General features: G+C 34.8%; 1 protein-coding gene across 3 annotated transcripts in view; it reads right to left on the bottom strand.

Annotated features, from left to right (window-relative positions):
* ADGRB3 (adhesion G protein-coupled receptor B3) overlaps positions 1–24,180 on the bottom strand; it is a 716,821-nt gene that overhangs the window by 422,091 nt on the left and 270,550 nt on the right. For 2 of the 3 annotated variants that reach the window (XM_075202577.1, XM_075202578.1), the window contains exon 4: positions 17,403–17,564. The exons of the other annotated variant lie outside the window; for it this stretch is intronic. In XM_075202577.1, coding sequence (XP_075058678.1) covers positions 17,403–17,564 — 162 coding nt within the window. The remainder of the gene's footprint in view (positions 1–17,402; positions 17,565–24,180) is intronic. 3 annotated transcript variants of the gene reach the window in all.

The following is a 24,180-nucleotide window of genomic DNA, read 5'->3' as shown; positions in this document are numbered from 1 at the left end:
TCTATTAGGCGCTTTGAGAACTATCAACCGTTCCAAAATCTCTTCTCCTTTTTTGAACATTTAATACAGCATCCCTTGACTTATTGCCATGTAAGGGTACAACCTACTATCAGGCTTTATTACGTTTCAATCAACCACTTTTACATTTTCTCTAGTCTTTACCAGAGTAGGGTCTTTTAACTGTTCAGAGGCAAAAATGTATTTTCTGACTTCAAGATCGGGCACACAGTCAACAGGTTCAACAACATTTCCTATTTCAGTAGGAGGTACACTATCCTGTGCTCCACTGCTGCCCTTGTTATTTTCTGACTCTCCAATCATGCTTGAAAAAGGGAACATTCCCACTGTCACTGCATCAGTAACATTATCAAGCGGGTTTGGGTTTCCAATCAACTGGGTTTCCTTGGCTTCCAGAATTGGGAAAACTCTCTCCCCAATATAACATCTAACCCCAAATAAGGTACTAATTCCACAGTGACTACTACAGGACAATACTTCAGAGGTAACATTATGTTGAGTATCCCCATGTGTAAAGGTTATCCTAACAGTTTTCCATTGATGTTTAAATGGGTTAATCAACTCGGTTTTAACAAGAGAAACCATACTACCAGAATCTAGCAGAGCCTTTACTTGTTTGTCATCTACAGTAATGTTACACATTTGTTTGTCTGGCTCAATCTGGCAGTCTGCAGTGCAGGCTAACTGGGCAAATAAACTCTGCAATTTACATAAGCATTATCACACTGCATAGATTCAAAGGTACGTGGACATTTAGCAGCAATATATCCTAAGACATCACATCTTAAACATCTGATGACATATTTATCACAGCTCATACAAGGCAGAAAACTTCTTGGCATAACTGGCCAATGCTGTGTTAAGGCCATCCAATGTCTCATATCAAAACTTCTTTTCTGCCTGCAGCATCCCACTTTTCTCAGTGAGTTCAGATTCTGGCAATGGCAATATATTGGCTTCAAATTTCCATATCTTAGCTTGAAGATGCTGTAAATCACAATCCGGTTTCCCTTTAAGTTGGACCATTGTCTTTGCAGTCATCTGAATTTTTTCATGTTCTGTATTCTTACAATCTAGTACTTTGTATATATTTTTCTCCCTGTGCTCTATACACTGCTGGAATATTAAACATACCACTTGTTTAACTTCAAATCTTGTTTTAACAATTTCTTTTTCTTGTCTCACAAATCTGACTTGCTCCTTAAACTTTCTTTCCTCACTGAAACAGACATTTAGGGGGGTATTCAATTGACGGCGGGATCGCCGAAAACCCCGCGCTCTAAAAATATTACCGTTAATACGGTAATCCTGCGCGTAAATACCATTTATACAGTAATTTACTTGCTGGATTCAGCGAGTAATTAACGCTAATTCTTTTAGAGCGCGGGATTTTCGGCGATCCTGCCTTCAATTGAATATGCCCCTTAGAGCTCCTTCTTATAGAGATCTCACTGTTTTACTGAGGGTTACATGATCTTGGTGCTGTTTCCTCCGGGTCTCCTCAATATCCACCTTCTGTTGCCTCTGGGACTTCTCAATGGCTAACTGCTGCACCCTGGTGGCTGCCTGCTGTGCCGTGGTAACTTCCTGCTGAGCCACAGTAGCCTCTAGCAAAGTCTTGATTATATCCTTCATGTTAGGGCAGTGTAACACAGTCTTTTTTCCTAATCCAAATAAATGGGTATCTGGCTCTCTATCAAAAACATCATTGTTCAACTCAGCATATCAGCATATTGTAAAAAGGTCCATCACAGCAACTTGTGCTCCAAGTTCTGTTTTTTATCCCTCTCCATATTGAGACTTTGATACACCTGTATGCAATTGTCTGCTTAAATGAAGCTTGAAAAGCAGCCAGTTTAATATTCATAGAGACAAAGCACTTGATGAAGAGATAAAGTGAAAAACCATTTCATTTGACTTAGGAGGTGTGGCTAAAATACCCAGCATGTGTCCCAATAAACTTTACTTTTTAACTCTGCTCTTTAAGTTTGCACAGGTCCTAGACCACACCCAATGTGTGTGTTGCAGATTCACACACGTTCTAGCTTTTCAAACACTTGATTTCCTTATGATAATCCAAACATTTACTCTGTTTTGTTATTCCAACACAGAAATATCAACTTGACACTGACAAAGTTTAACTCCTCCCAAAATCTTCAGCAAGCACTCTTTTGCCAGCCCGACAGAGCTCCTGATTACTAGCAGAGTGAACTACAACATACTCTGGTAAATGTCTCTCCATTCATACCCCAGGGACCCTTATACTGGCTTTTCCTGTAGCTGAACACACTCTTCAGAATGCTCTTTCCCACACAAAAAAAATCTCCCTGGGTTTTAAAACATACAAGACAGAAAGCCTGGGACATGTACCTCTACCATTCACCAATTAACCAGTGCTTTTGACACCTTATGTACAGATTGGCTATGTGTATTCATCATCTTTCTTTTATTAAATATTTTGAAATCTGGCCTTTAATATAGCAATCCCATTTACAATACCATTTTTTTCACTATATAATGAATCGCTGACTTAAATTCCTTTTTCTCAATCTGTTTCCATCTACAGTATTTGCAGACAAGTCAAAAGTTCAAATTTTTCGGGAAACCAAAGTGTGACCTCACCTGAAATTAACATAGTTAGGACAGATTGGAGTGTGACTTAAATTGCCCTGATTTTCCAATCAGGAATGTTGGCATGTATGTATTTACACAAGGAATAAATGTTCTATAACTTTACATGTGATGCTACTGGTTTGTCCATCAAACTATAAGTTCTGTCCCTCTTGTAGCATATACTGGGGGTTCTCACTCATGTTTCCCTCTCCCCCTTAGTTGCTAACCATAAAAACATATATACAGCATATGTACATAAATACACTATGTTTACATGCAGTTTTTTAAAGATTTTATGCGGCCAACTCAGCATGAGTCCCATGGTTTGTAAATGTGTCAAGAGAACATGTATTGTAGCTAAAATTAAATTAAAACTGGAATTAGCATAAAAAGTTTCAGAATATACATACAACAGAAACACTTTTCTCCATGCATTCATAGACACTTGCATGCTTCTCAATATATTCTTGCACACAAATTATCACTAAACACAGCTTACTACATACACCTACATAAATCACAGAGCACTGTATAATATACAGTGAGAGAGAGTTAGATGACGTAAAATTGTTTGATCCTTGGGAGAGGTTTACATTAAGATCTAAGACTATGGAGATACAGTATATATCACTACTGGATAACAAATAGCTCCTTGTGATCAGAATTCTGTTGATTCTCCATGTTTTTTGTTACTTGCATGCAGTGAGTGCCCAATGGAATTTATGGTCATTGTCAGACAAATTCTTTCCTGTAGCAATTGGTTGTTTTTAATGTACATGTTGATTTCAGGGGCATTTGTAGATAGAAATTCATATTCCTGCATTACTACATTCTCAGGGACAATGGACTGCAATGGAGACATGCTTATATTGTGTAGGCTACAGTGAATGATTGGTCTGCAGTTGGAACTGACTTATAGCATGTAGCCTACAGCTAACGAAGTATTTATAATTTTGAGTGTTCTGTAATGGTTAATATGAAAATATGTTTTAACTATTTGTGTACTGAAATTAGTTTCACTGTGTTTTTTTCTGGGTTGATATGGCTTTCTTTGATGTAGCATTGGATAGATATATTTTTGTTTTATTTTAGTTTAGGCACATTATAAAGGCAAAATATGAAGTAAAAAAAAACACTGTTCCATTATTCCTCTTAACTAGTTTTTTATTTTATAGAGCAACCCCTAAACTTAGCCAAGGCATAATTGTCTAATATTATCATATAGGTTCACCAATATGTATAGCTTATATAATGTTTGCTATAATCTACAGCTTCTTTAGTGTCGGCAGTTAAAAGCCAATCACTTTCAGTTCCATGATACATAGGACTTATTTGTGGAAGACCTGAGGCAAGTCTCCATTGCGGCTAAGCAGTCATTTCTTTACACACAGAAATCCCTGATGAAATTGCAACTATGAATCCCCATCAGTGTCGGACTGGGGCATGAAGGGCCCACCGGGGAATGCAACACTAGGGGCTCACCAAAGGGGGTGTGGTCAGCGATCATAGAGGCGGGACCAGACCCTAGAGGGGGAGTGGTCAGTCCACGAAGGACAGCTAGCACCTTAGTGCAGTATATAAAGAATGCAGTGTGTGTATAAAGAATACACAGTCTTGACCTGCCCCTTAGATTGGGCAGAACAGTCACCAAAAATCAGGATTGTCCCACTAGACCAGGATTGGCTAACCTGTGGCACTCCAGCTGTTGTGAAACTACAAGCTTTGCCAATATATAGCAGCTTATTGCTGGAAGGGTATGCTGGGTTTCACAACACCTGGAGTACCACAGGTTAGCCAAGCCTGCACAAGACTCAGATCATTTGACAGACTGTCCTACCTGTTCTTGTGACTTTTACCACCTGTGGCTGCTGGTTTCTTTAGTTGTGGCTTGTCTGGATCCTGGAATGTTGAGGGCCCTATTTGGAAAAAATAATGGGTACATTTAGAAAATTCCAACCAGCCCCGGCATTAAATAAATAGGACCCACAATTAATACATTGGCCTTCCTCTAGCCCCAACATAAAATAGTATTCCCATTTAATAAATAACCCTGATACCCTCCCTCCAAACAACACCTGCAATAATTTAATTGCATTTACATTTAATACATCCATTTCCCACAACCATTCCCAGCATTAAATAATATTCACATTTAATAGATAGCACTCCTCCACACACTCAGCCTCACATTCAATTATAGACCCAAAACACCTTAGCATTAAATTAAAGGTCCCATCACCCCCTCCCTATAGTGTTTTCTGTGCAGCCCTCCTCCCTATAGTTTAGTATAGTCAGCCCCCCTATACCACAGAGAAGTGCCCCCAAACAATATTATGCCACACAGGAGTGCCATGTTATGCCACACAGTAGTACCAAAAATTCACAAATGCCACGATATAGTGTCCCCAATTCAAATTATGCCTGCAATAGTGCCGCCCAATTTATATATATATATATATATATATATATATATATAAATTACTATAAAAAATCTCAATGTGCAGATTCGTGTAAGGTACTTGTAAATTTACAAGTGAAACATATTGCATATTCTCTATTTGCATTTCTAGATGTTTATTTCAAAGCTGAACCTTCTAGTACAGCAGATTTGTTAGCCCAAGGCACAGGTTTATTATATGACAGTTTCTGAGTGTGTTTAATTCTCAATCTTAACATTTATATTTAAAAGTGCTGGTTACCTACGAAAGGGGGTGCTTAATCTGTTTTTTTTTGCCAGGGTTGCAACAAATAATTCCTGTGAATCACCAGTTCAACTTTAATTAAAAATGTATTTCCCTTTAATCACTATCATTTATTGTTATTATAAACAAATAGCAATTCAAAATTATTGTGTAAAAACATTAATAAAGTATGTATATATGTATATATATGTATATATATATATATATATATATATATATACACACATATATATATATACATACATACATACATACATACAGACAGACATACATACATACATACATACAGACAGACAGACAGACAGACATACAGACAGACAGACAAGTGGCTGGAAGCTACTTACCATAATTTGATTTTAGCAGCCTCTCTGCTCCTCGATGCTCCCGGCAGCCTCTCTCCTTCTGATGCTCCAGGCAATCAGCTGACAGGGTGAGGGGCGGGTCACATGATCGCAGCTGGGATCGCATTTGAAGTAGCGATGACGAGGGGGAGGACAGCGGGCTGCCAAGTGCGGACAACGGGTCCCATGGGGCAGCTCCGCCCACTTTGAAAAGGGGGTATGGCCGTAAGGTATCCGGGCCTACCGGTGATTTTATCGGTAACCCGCTGGGCCAGTCTGACCCTGTTCCACATTACCATTAATCTTTGAACACTGTTCAGGTAGCTAGGAAAACAGAAAGTAGAGCTTCGTAGTTACACAAGTGGTGCTGACATTATGGTTCCAGTGAACAGCAATCACTATATTGAGTAAATGGAAAGATATGTCTGCACAGCCTAAATCTCTCCCCCCACAAGAGTAAGTATTTGGATAAGTGACAGAAAGTTTTTAAACAAATATGGTGACCTCTTATTAAAGCTAAATGTATAATATTATATAAATGCCACATAAAAACTCCCCATAACTTCCAATCAAAAACCTGCCCTATCTCTCTCACTTATTGGTATTTTCCAGTCAGAATACAGATTAGACATACTGTTGCTTTTTGTGTTATCCCCACGCCCGAATCAGATTCTTTTTTCTCAAATATATGAATATGATAGGATAAAGGCTTCACTTTTGTTTGAATTCTGGTCAAAGGTGAAACAGTGCATAGCAAAATTTGGGTAGTGGCTCAATGATGCCTTTCTCACCTCTCAGGCCCCTGCGTTGCTCTCAACATGCCAGTCTGTATGTTCCTGAAAGCCCTCTACTCTTCTCCTTTGAGAGCAGATAGGTCACCTCAGGGGTCATATTGCCAGGCCGCTTTTACCTCAGGGCCCGTCCTGTAAAAACCACTCTCCCTGGACCCACTGTAACTCCGACCCCTTGTTATGATGTTTTCAAATAAGTATTTTAATGTATGGTCCTTTTCAAGATTATGGGGTAAATGTATCAAGCTGAGAGTTTTCCGGCGTGTTTGAAAAGTGGAGATGTTGCCTATAACAACCAATCAGATTCTAGCTGTCATTCTGTAGAATGTACTAGATAAATGATAACTAGAATCTGATTGGTTTTTCAAACCTGCCGGAAAACTCTCAGCTTGATACATTTACCCCTATGTGTGAATATTGGACATAAGTTCCACCTCTAATGTCTTTTATAATTCTTATACATCAGAGTGGTCTAAAAGAGCCATGGAATAGAAACATTGATGTTAAAATCAACATCATCATCAATGCTTAAGATATCCCAGAAAACATAGGTCACAGAGACCACTATATCTTTGTACTAATCAAGCAAATGGATGTTCAGAAGAATACCAGACTGCTCACTGTTATAGCTTAAACCAAGTAGAGTCCCCCAACGTACAATTACCCCCCATGCTCAAATTTTCAATTTCTGTATGGGATCGCAGGGTGTGCACATACTAATCTGCATGCAACCGGTATGTAACCAATTCAGAACAAATTACTATTTTGTGGAACAACTCAACTTTTCCACCTGGACAAGATCATAAAATATTTTAGAGATGGACGAAATATAATATAACATTTTTATCAGATATTGCACCTTTGCAATCTTTGCCAGAATTTGTTAAAATGAAGATCGATTCCAGATGCAATGTGACAGATTTTACAATTTCCTATTAATTGGAAACTTTTACAACACTCTAGCGTGATTATGCAACTCCAATTATCCCTCCATATTGGAATCTTGTCCCTTTATAGACTTCTAGTTTCCTACGGCCTCACCCAGAAATACTTAAATTAATTAAATTAAAAAAATATATGGGGTCGCCTCATACAACATACAGCCAAAAGTTGCATAAAACTAAATTCTTACAAATTGCTTTATAGATGGTATATGGTCCCTTTCCCCCTTCACAAGATTTTTCCCAAATAATCTAGTTATTGTTGGAGAGGATGCAGGCTTGAGGGCTCCATGTCTCATATGTGGTTACTATACAATAAGGTGGCCGTATTCCATTGTGAAGTTCACAAACTAATGCTAAATCTAATATCAAACTCCCAATATGCATTTCTTACTCCCTCCTCTCCCAGGATACTGCAGATATGCCAAAGCATAAAAAGGCACTTATTAATCATATTTTGCAGACAGCTAGATGCCTAATAGCGTATTCATGGAAAAAGAGTGTCCTGCCTCTTACAATTATAAATAAAGTCTGGCAGATTCACTATCTTCAATATGTTACGAGTATTATACATGAAATACCAAACAAATTCAAATATATATGAGCAGACTGGATTTTACGCTTTGAGACTGATTACATCCCACCATTCTTTCCTATACTAACTGGCCCTCTTATCCTTCCCCTTTATTCTTTAAAAATATGTATGCACAGAGGTTACATTGCTGCCTAACAATGCTGGGGTTAGTGGTAGACATATAGATTGTAAGCTTTGCTGGGGCAGGTACTAATGAATAATTAAATATTATCTGTAAAGATCTGTCTAATATGTGGGGGATATATAAAAAAACTTAATAAATGTGTTGGTAATTTTATTTCAATTAATGTTACCTTCACCTCCTGTCTTGTTTTTCTGAACCCTCACTCATTTGCTTAACCAAAAACTTTTATTAAATAAAAAAGAAAAATGACTACCAGACTGCTTTCTGTATGTTAATCAGCATGGTGTGATAGAGACGCAGAGGAGAAAAATGTATGTTTATATCCTTGAGAAGCAGAGGGACGCAGATGTAAACTTTACCTCTTTGGCACTCAGAGGGGCGTATTCAATTGTTGCTCTGGCCGCCGGAAGAACGAGCGCGTTAAAACTATTACCGTTTATACGGTAATTACTCGCTGAATTTCATCTCGCAGCTCCCTGAGCTGTGAGATGAAATTCAGCGAGTAAACTACCGTATTAACGGTTTTTACGCGCAAGTTTACCATATAAATGGTAATAGTTTTAACGCGCTCGTTTTTTTGCGGTCCGGAGCAACAATTAAATACCCCCCTGAGTGTTAAATATTTACAATACAGTATGTAAAACCTACTGGCTTGATAACATTTGTATCCGTTAATATTTCATTGTAAATTGTATATGAACTTTACAGTTTAGTTACTTAATTTGAGATTTAAAATAGGAATTCTGAAATATGCAAATTCAAAGTAGGTTATTACAGCACAGGATATTGTGACATTGTACAATGTTTTTGCAATTTATCTTGGGTATTTTAAAGTTGTGGTTTTTTTTAAAAAAAAAAATATTTGCTGTTAATAAACAGGTTCCTAATACAATTGTACATTTGTTATATAGTCCTCATTCCAATAATTGAATTATGCAAGAATGTAGCAGCAACCTATGCCACACACTGAACAACTGCTCTATATGAGTCTAGTACATAAGAACCATTTATGTATAGAGACCTGGATATACAATATTATGAGAGAACCTTAACTCAACCCCCCCCCCCCTCCATTAGAACCCACTTCTGTTGCTGCAGCATGTCCTATCATCTTCCAACTCACTAACTTGCCCAAACTCTATTATATCTGATATTTTCAGACTTTGACCCTGGCAAGTTATACCAATAGAAGTATCTTCTAGACTGTGTGTAAGGAGGTGAGAGAGGAGGAGGAGGCATACAACCTCTGTGGTTGTATTTCTGGGGAATCATGTGTGGGTTATCTGGTGCTCTCTCCTTTTATTAGTGATGGAACTAGCTCTGTATTCAGGGGTGCAGTGGCTATGTGACTCAGAGGTGATTGGCAGGGCCGTAACTAGGGGTGTGCGACAGGGGCGACCGCCCAGGGCGCAACACTGAAGGGGGGCGCAATTAAGGAATATTTTAGGTTAATTTGGTTAAAATTGAGGGCTAGGGGGGCGGCATTTGTCTTTCTCGCCCAGGGCGCTAGAATTCTAGGTTACGGCTCTGGTGATTGGGCAGTACGTTCTGCAATGGTGGTAGTTATGTCACTGTCTGCACCCACTACTATCTCATAGCAAGCTGAAATAGGGCATCACTGTCAATGTGCAGGTTCTCGGGAAGGTCACTGATAAGTTGGCCTGTATCACTGGACTTCCCACAAATTTTGCTATGGGGTTCAACGATGTACATTTCTGGCCCGTTTGTTTTAATTAGGAAATTGTGCATATGTAATTAAATTTCTTTTGTATTGTACTGTCTATAGAATACAATGTTCTGTTGTAAGATCCCCATATACTATTACAATTACAGATTCCCATATACCATTGTAATTGTTTACATTGAGGATACATTGTGGCAATGTATGAAGGTCAATATGACAAACAATGTTACTGAAAACACTAAAATAAACTATCCTTTTTTAAGTCGCTCATTTCGTACCATTTCTCTGCCTCTGAAAATGGCATCAATATGTATTGCATTAACAGACAAAAGCAAGAGCTTGCTGAATTAAAGTTAAATTGACATATTTTTGTCTATTAATCTTTAGATGCTTAAATTAACCTTGACAGCTTTGAAAACAATAGCAAAGGCTGCTGGAAACCAATATATATCCAAGTACATATTTAATCTGAACAGTACAACAGAGTAGGAAAACAAACACAAAGAAAAAGGAAAGAAAATGTTAACCCCAGTCACACTAGAGTACACAGAACAGTAGCAGACAGCAGTGACATGTTATTTATTTTGGGTTACCATGTTAAATACTATAATGTTACGTGTCTATGGTGATTTAATCATGACGACTAATGAGTTACTATATATATAGTAAGCTATCACAGTGAGGTGTAAGTCAGAATATTGCTATCCTCTCTTGACATTCTCATATTGACATTCCCTGTACTACACAGACCTCATTGCTTTGTTACTTTTATTATGTACATAATTAATTCACTGTGATCCAACAAACTTGCATTCTGTCCTGATGTTTTGAATTATTTATTTACCATTTTATATAGATTTCTGGTAAGATGTGATAAATTTTAATGAAGTTAAGAGGAAGATTTTTTTTCTTTAAACCCAGCATCACAAATCCCTATAACGGGACATTCTTCAAATATTTAAGTATACTATACCAGATTGTTTCTATTTTAAAAAAGTTTATTATTGTTGTTTATAACTCAACAGATATAATACTGCATTGCAACATTAGAAAAATAAAAATTATAGCAAGACAAAATCTGTTTAAGTACAAACTTTAATATTGCTGAAGGCAATTAAGTTCATTTTGCAATTTTGATAACATTTGAACTATATAGAAGAATATTTCTAAAACACAATGAATCGACTGTATTGCTCTAGTAGGGCCTCACTTTGCAACTCCCGAATAAACATCCAATGCAAAACACAGCAGTATTTCAGGCATAGGTAAGATGTACAAATGTCTATACTTGCACTCATCAATAGTATAGAGATGTGGCTCGACATTGTTAGTTTAAATGCAAAAGTTGCATTACCCTATTCATACAGAGTACAATGTAATAAAATGTCATACAAGAGTGAATAGTGTCTTGGTAGTATTTTTAATAAATGTAAATGTTTAATTTTACATAAAAAAGGTATTTAAATAGAAACTCCCCTATTTTGCTCATTTACTATTTTAAAATCCAATGGTAATTGTCAAGAACACGCTCCCAGTTGCCATGACTTTGGGGGTGTTTGCTATATGAGGTCACATGATTCCAGCCCAAAGTCTCGCTTTACCTATCACACAGATTATAGACCTACTGAATCACCCCAAACAGCGCTCACACCTCCACACACTTCAGGTTTGCCCCCACCTATTGAATACGGGCAATTGGACCCCAATATACTGTCCCACACTGGCACACAAGGCTTCTAGCTATCCACAGACTAGCAAGACCCACCCCAGCAAGCAAATGGTTAACTTTTCACACCTCCAGACTGTTACACAAATATAAATGCAAGCACACACAGCTTGTTAATCAAATGTATCAACAAATCACACACTGGCATTCAAAAGGTTAACTTGGTCAAGCTATATTCTTCTTAACAGGCTAATGGATTTGTTAGAGTATCAAGGACACCACATATTACATTATTAATTTAATATACAAAAGTACAGGGCATTCAGATATAATTAAAAATAATGAATAAGTAATTGATTGACATACACAAGCAAAATAAAAGGAAGTGAATTCAGAGCATAACTTAAGTGATATATTCTGGCCAAGGGAAATTGGCTTGGAAGATGGACATCTTATCAATGTGAATTGATTTCCCGACAATTTGTTGTAACTGGTCTCAGTTTTTTAAAGACAGTTCAACACCCGTCCCCACCCCCAGGGGTTGTGTCTGTGATACTTTTTTCAATCACCATTTGCATGTTGCCTGATTTACTACCCAATTCTACTAGGTGACTTAACTTTTCTGTGGAGCATCACACAGGCGCAATTTCATTATTAGTAACTCCCCTATCAATTTGTCCATCGTTTGATGCCAAATATGATGAAATTATGACAATGTGACATACCTTTTCCCAAGATATGTTATTATAACTGTTCCCGAATACCGCCAGTACCTGTCATTCACAACCCTGGTGTGATTTCTGCGCCTTGGTATGGGGTGGTACCCAGATTTCACAAAATATGAACTATGAAGACATTATCCTTTGAAGTCCATACCTTTATAGGCTTTCAAATGTGGCCTTTGTCTCCAAGATTCTCATCTAGGCATCTGGCTCTCTCATTTACATTTAGTGGTTCTTTGTGTTTAAACTACTTATTGAAAGGAAATCAATTCGGATAAAAAAACAATGGATGTTTGTGATCTGCATATCTTAAGCAGGTCTCCTCACAAAAGGGTTTGCTCAACCTAATTACCTCCTACTGGACTAATTGTTTCTTTTTTAAAAACATTTGGTCAAACATTTATCTGAGTTGAAAAACAGGTTCATTTATGTATCAATGCAATGTTTTATTCGAGCCCTGGCATTTAATATTCCATTTCATCATATCAGATTTATGCTCTCATCCTGACAGTAATCTTCTTTCTTGCCTTAGTTCAAAAGGAAATGACAAATATAAATGATACAGCTTGAAAAAATAGCTGCAATGAAATTGAGGAGTCAATATGTAAACAGTTGAACAGAAGAGGCTGGATAGTGCTTCTAGTGTCATCATCATTACCCACCTTTACACAAGGTCTCTGGAACCCACAAAAGATATGCCTCCTAAGAAACATATATGAGGAAGAGTCATTGGGTCCAGTGGGGCAACGACTGATATGGATGATTAAATATTCTATTTAAAGCTTGAGTAATATGGTGACACTACAAAAAAAGAAAATAATAACAATAATAATAATAATAATCTCCATGCCCACCCCTCCCCTCTAAGGACCTAAGGTAAGTCTAAGATATTCTCATTTCTTATAAAGCACACATTTTGGTATGCATGTACAGAAATGTGTTAATTTACTTACAAAAAGATAGACTTACAACTAACTGTAAAAGAGGACCTTATATATTAATATAAGCACTTATTATAGACATCCAACACTTAAGAAAATATCCTGGAAGTGCCATATGTTCTGTTTATGCTCTTAAAGACAAGACGTCAACTACTTTCTTAACTACTGACAATAGTCTGAACATATTAGAGGAGTTCTCTTATTTTGATTCAAATACTTCAATCTACCTCTCACTCTATCTTAGTTGTCTGTATTAAACTAAAATGTTATATTTATTTCTTGATATAAAACGTCCTTTGTAAAGTATTTGCTTTACACAGCAGTTATTCACAAGATTGTACTTGTGGTCCCTTAAAGTCTTAATTGTCCCTTACCTACCATCATTTTTTGCTGTGTGGAAACAAAATAAAAGGGAACAAACACAAATGCCATATCTCTAAACACAAGTACAATATGTTCCTTTATATACCCTCTCGAAAAGGTCAATAGTGGGCAAAGTACAGGTTTCAAGAAAAAACAAAATCTTAGTATTAAGAGAAAAAAACTGAACACTAGAAATCTGAAAAAAAGTTTAAATAAATCAGGGTCCATTAATAGAACAGTAAAATATATAGATGGACCATATCTTGGGGTCTTAGGGCCTGATTCATTAAGGAAAGTTAAGCAAAAGAAAGCAAGTAAGGCAAAACCATGTTGCATTGGGGGGATAAAGTTAAAATATGATGGCAGATTTATATTTGGGGTAGGGCATGTCCTAGCTCAACTTTAAATTTCAGTGTTAAATAACCTATTAAGTTTGTGTGTGCCACATGTAAAAACAGCCAATATTTTCCTTATGTGTAAAATAATAAACTAATTTGCACCCCTTGCATTGCAATATGGTTTTATCCAGAACACTTAAGTAAAAAATACTTACTCAATTTATTGCTTAATTTTCCTTAATGAAATGACCCTTAGAGTGGCCAAACAATTGGCTAAGCTAACAGGCCCAGCAGTACAATGTTTATATTTAGAAATACTAAATGACCTAAAACTAGACATACTTGGAGAGGCTTTACCCTGAACTACAGAAAATTTGTGTGAGTAATTTCACATCTGTTCATCTCTGCACTGCCACATAATAGAGGTTTAGCAAACTGTCCTAGATACAAGGGCTACAGATTAGCAACTGCCTGCCCTATTCTCTGTCTTGAACAAAACATTTACCAAAGGTCTTGGAATCATAAAATTCCAGTGGCTTTTAGTAAATTATTAAGACTTGCATACAGTTGCATATCCAAATACTATATTTTATATGGTTCATTTATTTAAGCAGCTTCACTAATTCTGCAGCACTATACAAAGAATAACTGTTGTCATTCATACCAGTGCCTGCCCCATTGGAGCTTACAGTATAAAATCCCTACCACACACAGACTAGGGTTAATTTTGTCAGCAGCCAATTAAACTACTAGTATGTTTTTGGAGAGCGGGAGCAAACAGGAGCACCCGGAGGAAAACCACACAAACACGAAGAGAACATACAAACTACACACAGATCATCATCAACATTTATTTATATAGCTCCAGCAAATTCCGTAGCGCTTAGGCCCTAGTTAGGAATTATTCTCATTATATTGCACTTTGTGTCTCTGTTTACCTTTCAAACTTGAAAAACTCAAATGTAATGTAAATAAGAATTTAAATAGCTTAAATATTAAATATATATTGCAACAGAAAATGTCCTGATGTACATAACGTAAACTACTACTTGAATAGTACTAATTTAGCAATGGGTACCAGGCAATAAGTATCTGTGTGATCAGCACTCATCCCTTGTAGTCATTTGCATACGTCAATACTGTCTGATGTTACAAGCCTGACCACTTTCTGTCAAACTAATCAGCCAAACTTCATTTTTCCAGAAGAAATAATAAATTGTGTAGACATTTGAAGTACAAGATGGCTCTGCAGCATTATTGACATTTTTGGATGATGAGAGCACAATCATATCATACTGTATGTTGATGAAGGCACAATATTAATATTGATAAGCTGACTGTCTCTCACTACACTTAAAAAATACACTTGACAAACATTTCTTTTAGGTTAGGTTCTCAAGTAAAATAAAATACTTACCCGCGTAAGTGGTGGGATAATAAATATAAATGCATGAAAACTAACGTTCGCTTTAGATATGTTTTAGTGATACAATTTTACCATGTTGTATCAATACAAATCATTGTACTGATAGTGTGGGTTAACACGTTAGAATAGGCAGTTAATAGGGAAGAAAGTTTAATTCTGTTTATAGTACACTTTCCAGGCATTTGTTAGCGACTGAAAGGTGCATTAATAGTTTATAGGTGCGAACAAGCCCAAGTGGTTTTAAAAAAAAAAACAGTTTACACCAATATTGGTCATTTCATGGGCATTGAAATCGGGCTTTAAAAATAATGTAAGCATCATTTGTGCTAATTTTAATGTTGCCTGCAGCATTCACCAACGTCAATGTTCAATTCTTACTACATTATGCTGCAACACACTTGAATGTTATGTCAAAAGGGATTTTGTCTATGCTTTTAATTGACACTTGCATCACTAGTTTGAACAGGGTCAAACTGTGCACAGGATCAGTTCACTTTAGAAAACCACGTATACACAAAGTATTTCACTAATTAGTGATTTTAGCCTTTGAACATTTGTCCCATGTTTGTGTACTAATTCTTTGATTATATTGTGGTTATAGACTTGAGTGAAATCTTTGTCAAACATTTTATTGAAATCTTTTATAAGGTCCGCTACACTACTTGCTCCGCTAGTTAGTGCTTATGGTCAATAAAAGTAGCTCAGATGATAGTAGGACTACATTAAGTATTAACTAGAGAAAATATCACATAAAATTCAATACCAAATTATACCAAAAATTCTGCTCAATGTCACAGTGCCTGTTTGCATTAAATACAATTAATTCCAAATAAACTGTTGTGAAGACATTTTTTTGTATTACAAGTCTATTGTAAACTAATGGAAAACATAATTACACTAATGAAAGTAAATTGTTATGATAAGAAAAATGATTTTTTCTCCTTACTTAAATATAAAATAAGTGGCTAATATATTGTTAGCTCTCCTATCATAGTTATTGCTACATTGTAGATGTAACATACAGTGAAGTAGTGGCTTCACCTATAGACTATGTTCGCCTCCAATAGAATGTCAGAGTATGATACAAGTGAGTTTTTGTTGCAACGTGCTCACAAGGAGGAACCAGTAAAGAGGAACCAGTACTCTGTGGGAGGCAGGAGAAAGGGAGGCAAGTAACACTTTTATTTGCAAATAGCTGCCCCTATATGCTAATTAAATATACAACTAAATTGCCATGCTTTCATATAGGGTTTCACTTCACTATATTTCTATAATGTTTAAAAAAATATGAAAAATTAATACATTATTCTGAAGAAAAAAAAAACAAATCTAATTTATCTGTCTAACATAATTCATTTCTAATTACAAGCATGATTAGAAACTTTTCTATTACTAGCTTGGAGTAATGAAAAAGCCTTCATAGACTACAGAGTTTTAGTGCCAGAACTGGCGATATTCTCAGTGAAATTGAATAAGTACTTGACATTTGAACAAAGCAACTCTCAGACACAAAGCCACTCTCATTTTATTCAGCAATTGCATATATTTTTACTATATCTGATTTTTAAGTATAAAGCCCATGTCATTTAACAAAAACCTGTAGAAAATCTAGCACAATACTAAACCTATAGAGAACAAAGGCAGAGCATTAAAGATGGCCTTACAGGTATAGGTTCTGTTAGACATTTTGGCTGAATTTAAACACATTTTGCAGACCATCATTTCCCATGAAACTCCAATGCAAAAATCAGACTCTGTTTAAAGTAATGGAAAATCAGGTTTGGTGGTTAGGCTAAATATTTGGTCATTTAGCAGTGGGCCATGTTTGGGCAGTTTAAGAAACTGGACTCTCATAGCACATTTCAGAGCTGCCCTCTAGTGTCCATAAAATTGGATAATAAATAAGTACCTAAATGTTCAGCATTAATAAAAAATGGTACTTTCTTGCACTAGTTCAATGATATTTGCACATTTTACCTAAATAAAAATAGATAATGTTACTCATAAAATAATAGTATGTAAAATATAGGTACACATGACAGATAAATAGTGAGGAAAAAATAAAGTTTGAATAAAATGTTTGGCATTATACATATTCACAACATCGAAATTTGTATCGATCTGCTACTAACACTACCTGGACAGAGGGCAGTGTTATTGCAAACCCTTGTTTCTCTTAAAGGGCTGCTGCAGTGTGTCCCGTAAGGTTGTACACAAGTTCTGGTTCGCACCTGCGACCCTTGACCACAAGTAACTGAACATGTACTCCATTGGGACCACTCTTCAACACCAGAGTCACCTGTATCCAAGACAACAAATAAAAATGAATATATCCTTAAGTATTATTATGCTACTAAATTCATAAGTTAAAAATGAAAACACTGCAAGATGAGTAATGTAACAATGACATGCATGCAATGTGTTTCAGGTCGGAAGCGTGCTTAGATATCACATGATGCAATTTCCATATAACACTGAAAGGATTTCTGTGAAACAAAAGCTTTTTATGACAACAATACAAAGCAAAGTATTTTTAGTTTTTATTAACTATCAAGTAGAAAGAATACTGAATTGATGTAATTTATGCTGCAGCAGTACTAATTGTAAATACTAGTATGCACATATGTTACAATTTCTTTATGTATATGAATAAATATGTATATATGTATGTATTTATTTTCTTTTTAAGGTAAGGAAAACACATATTATGTATAAGACAGTATATCTAGTTTGTTTTCAAGGAATTTATCTTCCCTTGCATATGTCTGAAAAAATAAAACTAAAACAAATTCTAATTTATAATAGTAAGAACACAAAGTTTTCAATATGACTAAGTTTTGTTTTGTTTTAAGCAAGGTAGGCTAGAATCTAAGCTTGATATGCATAGTGCTAAGACCTGATATTGGAAATCTAAATACGTTTGTTGTAAAATGGCAAGGAAATATGCTATGTTACAATAACAGATATATACCATTAAATATAATAGTCATCTAGGGTATGAGAAAAAGCTGTTATAACTAAACAGGATACAGGTTGCTAAAGCACCAAGCCCTGTCGCTATCCACATGTGTGTTAAGGAAGCCAAGTACAGCAATAGATAGAACACACTTTCTTTTATATATATATATATATATATATATATATATATATATATATATATATATATATTTATATATATATATATATATATATATATATATATATATATTTACTCCTTCTGGATGGTATAATAAGACTGAAAGAAACAGATGTGGTAACAATGTTTATAAAGGTAACAAAATCAGAGCCAGAAAATGATAAAACCACGAGCCTTTCATCAGCTTTTGGTAAACTATTTGAAGGGTTCTGAATGATGCCACTATAGATATAATATATATATATATTATAGAGTCCATATAGTTTTATGAAGAACTGACCATGCAAAACTAATCAGATCAGGGTTATTTACAGATAGGTTATAAGGTTATAATCGGAATCCTTGAAATGAAGTTAATATGATATAGTTTAGTTTTGCTAAATTGATTGATGTCATTCTAAATAACAGATAGTAGACACAATGTATGCACTAGAAATAGAGCAAGAGTATGTGAAGAATACTGCTTAATGATATAAAGTAGATGCTGCTTATAAGTGGGACAGATTAACATAACAGTTTTAGGGGTAAATTTATCAAGCTGTGGGTGTGAAAAAGTGGAAATGTTGCCTATCAGATTCTAGCTGTCATTTTGTAGAATGTGCTAAATAAATAAATAGAATCTGATTGGGTGCTATAGGCAAACCCCCAGTTTGATAAATTTACCTCCTTAGTGTGCTGTCATGGGCCCTTTCTGTCTCAATATTTTGTTTAATGACCTTCTAGATGTTGTAGAAAGGGGTATTAATTAGTTTAGATGAAAATTCACTATTTAATGTTACTAACAGTAACTCACAAGTCATTCTATACATTAAATACATTTTCCTAGATTGCTGCATATGATATTAGGCTATAATGCTTTCTCACTTATGGCCATAAAGTTCATGACTAGATTATGTAATCAGGGTATACATCTACATATTTTTTTAAAAAAAATACTGCAAAGAAGCAGCAGACCTTTCTTGTCCAGTATATAAAAGGCTGTATATAACTGCATGTACTGGTCGTTATTTTCCAAATTAGAATGTCATCATATACCAGACATATGATACGATGGTCATTTGATAAACCCAATATTTCTGAAGAAAATATAAAAGCCACAGTTATACAATAATTTGTATTGCCAAGTTACATAATTTTTACATATAATACATGTCTTTTTATGAAGAAAAAACTGCTACCAGTTGATGAAAGTTTGCATTTCAATTACAGCTAATTTTATAGTTTCATTTTTACATTTTTTTATTATGGCATTTTATTGTTTATTGTAATCATTATTTAACTTGGTTATTCATTTTTCGTAGAACTGAGTACTTTATGCAACTGCAAAATAGAACTGCTAATTTGAGATCAAACTATGCTACATTAGTATATAATTATATTAATTAGCACTTTAAGTAGATGAACAAAGGTTAATCTTAATATGAAGTTTGAACTCTTAGATTTTAATCTACTTTACACAGGCCTGTGTAATGTGGTTTTAAAATACAGTGTTGGCAACTCAGGAACTTAAAAGTTACAAAGAGCATAGTAAATATTTAACGTTAATCATTAAACATGTAAATCAATTCAACCTTTTTGGAATCTCATGTCTCCTTACGCCACATAAAATAGGTGTACCATTGATTTTGTGTGATGAAAGCGTGCACTTGAGAAAGATGTGACTTTCGATTTGCATTGGACTTGAATTTAATGCATGTACTGTAGCACAAGATGCATAATTTTTTACTCAACAGCCACTCACAGGTCATGATTAAAGGATGTTTCTGCTTTGTTAGTTATTCACTGGACTTGTTATTTTTTAACATATCTGTTGGCACATAGCCCTATGTCTTAACTGGTTAGTGACTTGAGATCTAAATGCATTTTCATAAACCAAACAAAGGCTTATATTTACTGGTAGGCTTTTATGAACATTTTTTTCTACATATAACTGCGTAGAAAAGGTAATGTTGCCCATAGTAACCAACCAGATGTTTTATTTCACTTGGATCTGTTTTGAATATTTCTTAAATGTCCAACACCATATTTTTGTTAGGAATATGTCCCTGGTTTCCAAATCTGAACATACATTGTAACATTTATCTGCACACGAATAGCCTGAGTATAGCAAGTTATGTGCAATTTCTATGAATTAAATTTTAACTTCCAATATTATCTACTTATGCAAAGTTATGTGAAGAGCAGCACATATAAAGTGATTTTGTAATATATGAAATGACTTATGAATACACTTGCCTACACACTCAGGGTACATGTTCATAAACATATCCAAGCACTACCTACCTCTGAACTTGTGGCTCACATCTCTCATTTATCCAAGGTCTTCAAATTATTGTTGTGTGTGATTATTTAACTTTTATGCTCTTATTAGAAAAACTCAGTAAAGTGAGTAAACCAAGGGGTTTGTGTCATATGAGTATTGAGTGAGTGTGGATTTCTTGATACATTTTCAGACTCACGTCGGAAAATTGTGTGTACACGTCCTTCAAGCAGGTATAAAAAGTCATTATACCTTTAGCTGCTAATTTTCCAAGAAAATGATTCATGCTCCTGCAAAGCCTCTATCTGCCCATACAAAGTATGTTGTAGACACGCTAGATTGACAGAAATGTACACTGCCTATCCTATGTATCCACCACTGGGACTCAGTGGCTAGTATTGCTGCCTAACAATGGGGTCGTTTCCAATGTGGGTTTCTTCCCAAAGTACAAAAAAACCCAAAATATCTTTGACAAAAATGGGCCCTAGTGTGTGTGTGGTATGGAATTTATATTGTAATCTCCAAAGGTTTAGGGTCTGATGTGAATGATTACATATGAAAAGCAACCCAAGATGGCCGCCTCACATTTTGCAAAATATTTAAAGTGCTTTGAGTACTACTGGGGAGAAATACACTGTATAAAATTATTATTACTTTATTAATTATTTTCAATGGGATGTCATTAGCCCAATTTGTGCATATTAATAATAATATGTAAATTATTATATCCACATAAGCCATTGAACAATATTTTCAGTCTATAAATGTGAAACTAAGGCATTTGTGATAAAGAAATCTACAACAGTCCTTTACTCTCATTAGGAATTCAACTCTAAACAAATGGGTCAAATGAGCAGTATAAAAATAAAACAAAATTTCTTTAAAGAGGAGTTGTCTCAATAAGTAATAATTTGAGGTGATATTTTTATTTTGCAGACGCACAACAAAAATCATAAACATTGCACAAAGCATTTGTAAAGACAATAAAATTGCTTATTGTGAGTGGCGCACCTAAAAAAAATAAATCACAAAAATAGAAGTAATTGCCCATATATAGATGCAATGCACCACTTTGTAACTGGAAGGAAACTATACACCAACACTTGTGTAAATCTGAATAGTAGAAGTTAATTTTTTATAGCAATCATGATTTTATCAAGCAATTTGTATTTATCAACTTTTTATTTTATAGAGGTGCTTTTGACATCACAGTCTTCTGACACCAGATGGACAGAACCCTCACATAACTCTGTGCTAGTGTTAACATTAAGATGTTTGGCTACATGCTGACCTAGCCCCTGCTACATCAATCTTTCTCATACATGGATTTGCAAGAGTTTGTACTGCTGTTAACATGCTAATGTTTTGATTAGCTACAGGTTGTTATATGCCAACCATATATCATCCTACATGTTCATGGGTGGCCAGTTTTGAAGAATAATTACAATTAGGGGCCTGACCCTGGTCAACAGTATCTAAAAATACAATTGCCTCACACTGAATAATAGTATTATAATTAGGTATTTAGAAATGTGGAAAAAAAGCAAATTTAGAACTTAAAGATGGCACAAGAATTTACAATATATTACATAATAATTACATAACATATAATTTGGTCCAGCATGGGTTTCAATAATGTCTACAATTGTATGCTTGAAAATGTCTAACCTAATTTAATAAATCAACCCTGTTATAATTATTAAAGCCATTAATATTAATTTCAGATGGAATTTAACATTTAAGAAATTATATACATTTTGACTATATAATTGTATTAATTTAAAGCCAAATAATTACAAATAAAATATAAAAGCACTAAAACAAAAATTGCATTGCCTTTCAAACCACAGTGCACTCATTTTTTCTATTATTTTATGACTAGATTTTCAAAGAGCAGTTTAATATCGCTTTTTCCTTTATGCAAGCATGCTCATTTTATGTAATGCTGGAAAGTGCCCAGTGCACAAGTGATATATGTGACAAGTTGTAAAAATAGAACGATTATGGAATGTTTGCTCTTTTGAATGGATATGGATGCAAAACAAATAAAGTCTTCTATAAGGGATATTAGAAGAGAAAGCTATTATACGTTATGTTGTAAAGCCTGTTGGCAGTACTACAAGCAAATGGTGTATGATGATGATCTGGTGTATTAGTGACTACAAGAATATAAGAACAAATGTCAAAAATGATTAGGAAAAGTATAAAATAAAACTTATGATCTCTAGTTAAAAAAAACAGCAGAATTTTTTTATTTTGGATTTTAAGAATAAGGCCTATCTACTGTAGAAATAGAAATTCTAGACTATCAGCATATAAATGAAAGATGTCTTAGATATGCAACTTAAAGGAGACCTAAGAATTTGCTAAGATCTCTCATACAAAGACTATTTTTAAGTTTTCAACTTGCTCTATCCTTTTATTATTATACTATAATCTCTATAACGCTCTTCTGCTTAAAGATTTTGCTATACAATATACTGTATGTGCTATAGCTGTTTTTACTGCAAGTAGTCCAGTACTCTAATATAAATAATATATATATAATTTAAATATTACAATTTACATTGATGATGACTGTTTCTCAAGATTAATCTGAGATTCTACAGAATGCGTACAGTCTTATGTTAGTGCTTGCAAAATATGAAAAAGTAAGCTTTATTTTGTTTCAGCTTCTGCAGCTTCTCATTTGTAAATCCAATTATTTCTCTGGATGTAATCTTAATTTAACTTTTTTAAGGGATGTAATTACTAGTTTAGCTAAATAATTAATTTTAAATGTTTTATGATTTCCTTTTAAACAATGTATTGTTTATTAAGAATGTTTTGTTACAGCTTTCCCTAATATCATTAGAAATTTTGCAATCAATAGGAAGTACTACAAATGATAAATTCCCCTTCTATGGTAAAGTAGCCAAATTCTTGTAGAGTTCTACAGTTTTGGCATGGAAAGCTTGCAGTGAGGGAAGCCAGACAATTTAGATACCTTGATTCAAAAAAAAGTACTGGCGGCTGCCATTTGGCCAGTGTGCAACAACATTCCACGATGGAAATATTTTGCCAACAACCATCATCTTAATCAAAAGTAATCCATCTAAATCAAAACCAAATACTATACTACTAATTGGAGATGGTCATGACGCATAGAGAATAATGCAAAATGAGCAAAGTTTGGCATGTTTGGGTGTGTATTGGTGGGAAATAATGAAAAAATAAATGGAGTGGACCCTTTATATTTTGTTTAACTAGTTTAAACTGTTTCACTAAGGATCATTTACGTACTGCAGATGTAGAAAAATGCAGTGCAAATATAGTTTCATGACAACCTATACCTAACCTTGTTCAATTGCACCTGGTATTATTGAGGACTTAGCCTGTGGGGGTGTAAAGAGGAGTTGGGTAGCTCAAGGGCATTTTTTGCCTACTATTAATAAGGAGCATGATTCCATATACTTTGGTACCCAAAGGAAAAAATTAGATTTAATATACGGAGGTGAAAAGTGTATATTTATACGAGTG

Source organism: Mixophyes fleayi, chromosome 3 (assembly GCF_038048845.1).
Source record: "Mixophyes fleayi isolate aMixFle1 chromosome 3, aMixFle1.hap1, whole genome shotgun sequence".
NCBI classification, from domain to species: domain Eukaryota; kingdom Metazoa; phylum Chordata; class Amphibia; order Anura; family Limnodynastidae; genus Mixophyes; species Mixophyes fleayi.
Note: the sequence above shows the minus strand (reverse complement) of the source record. Positions and strands in the feature narration are given on the sequence as shown.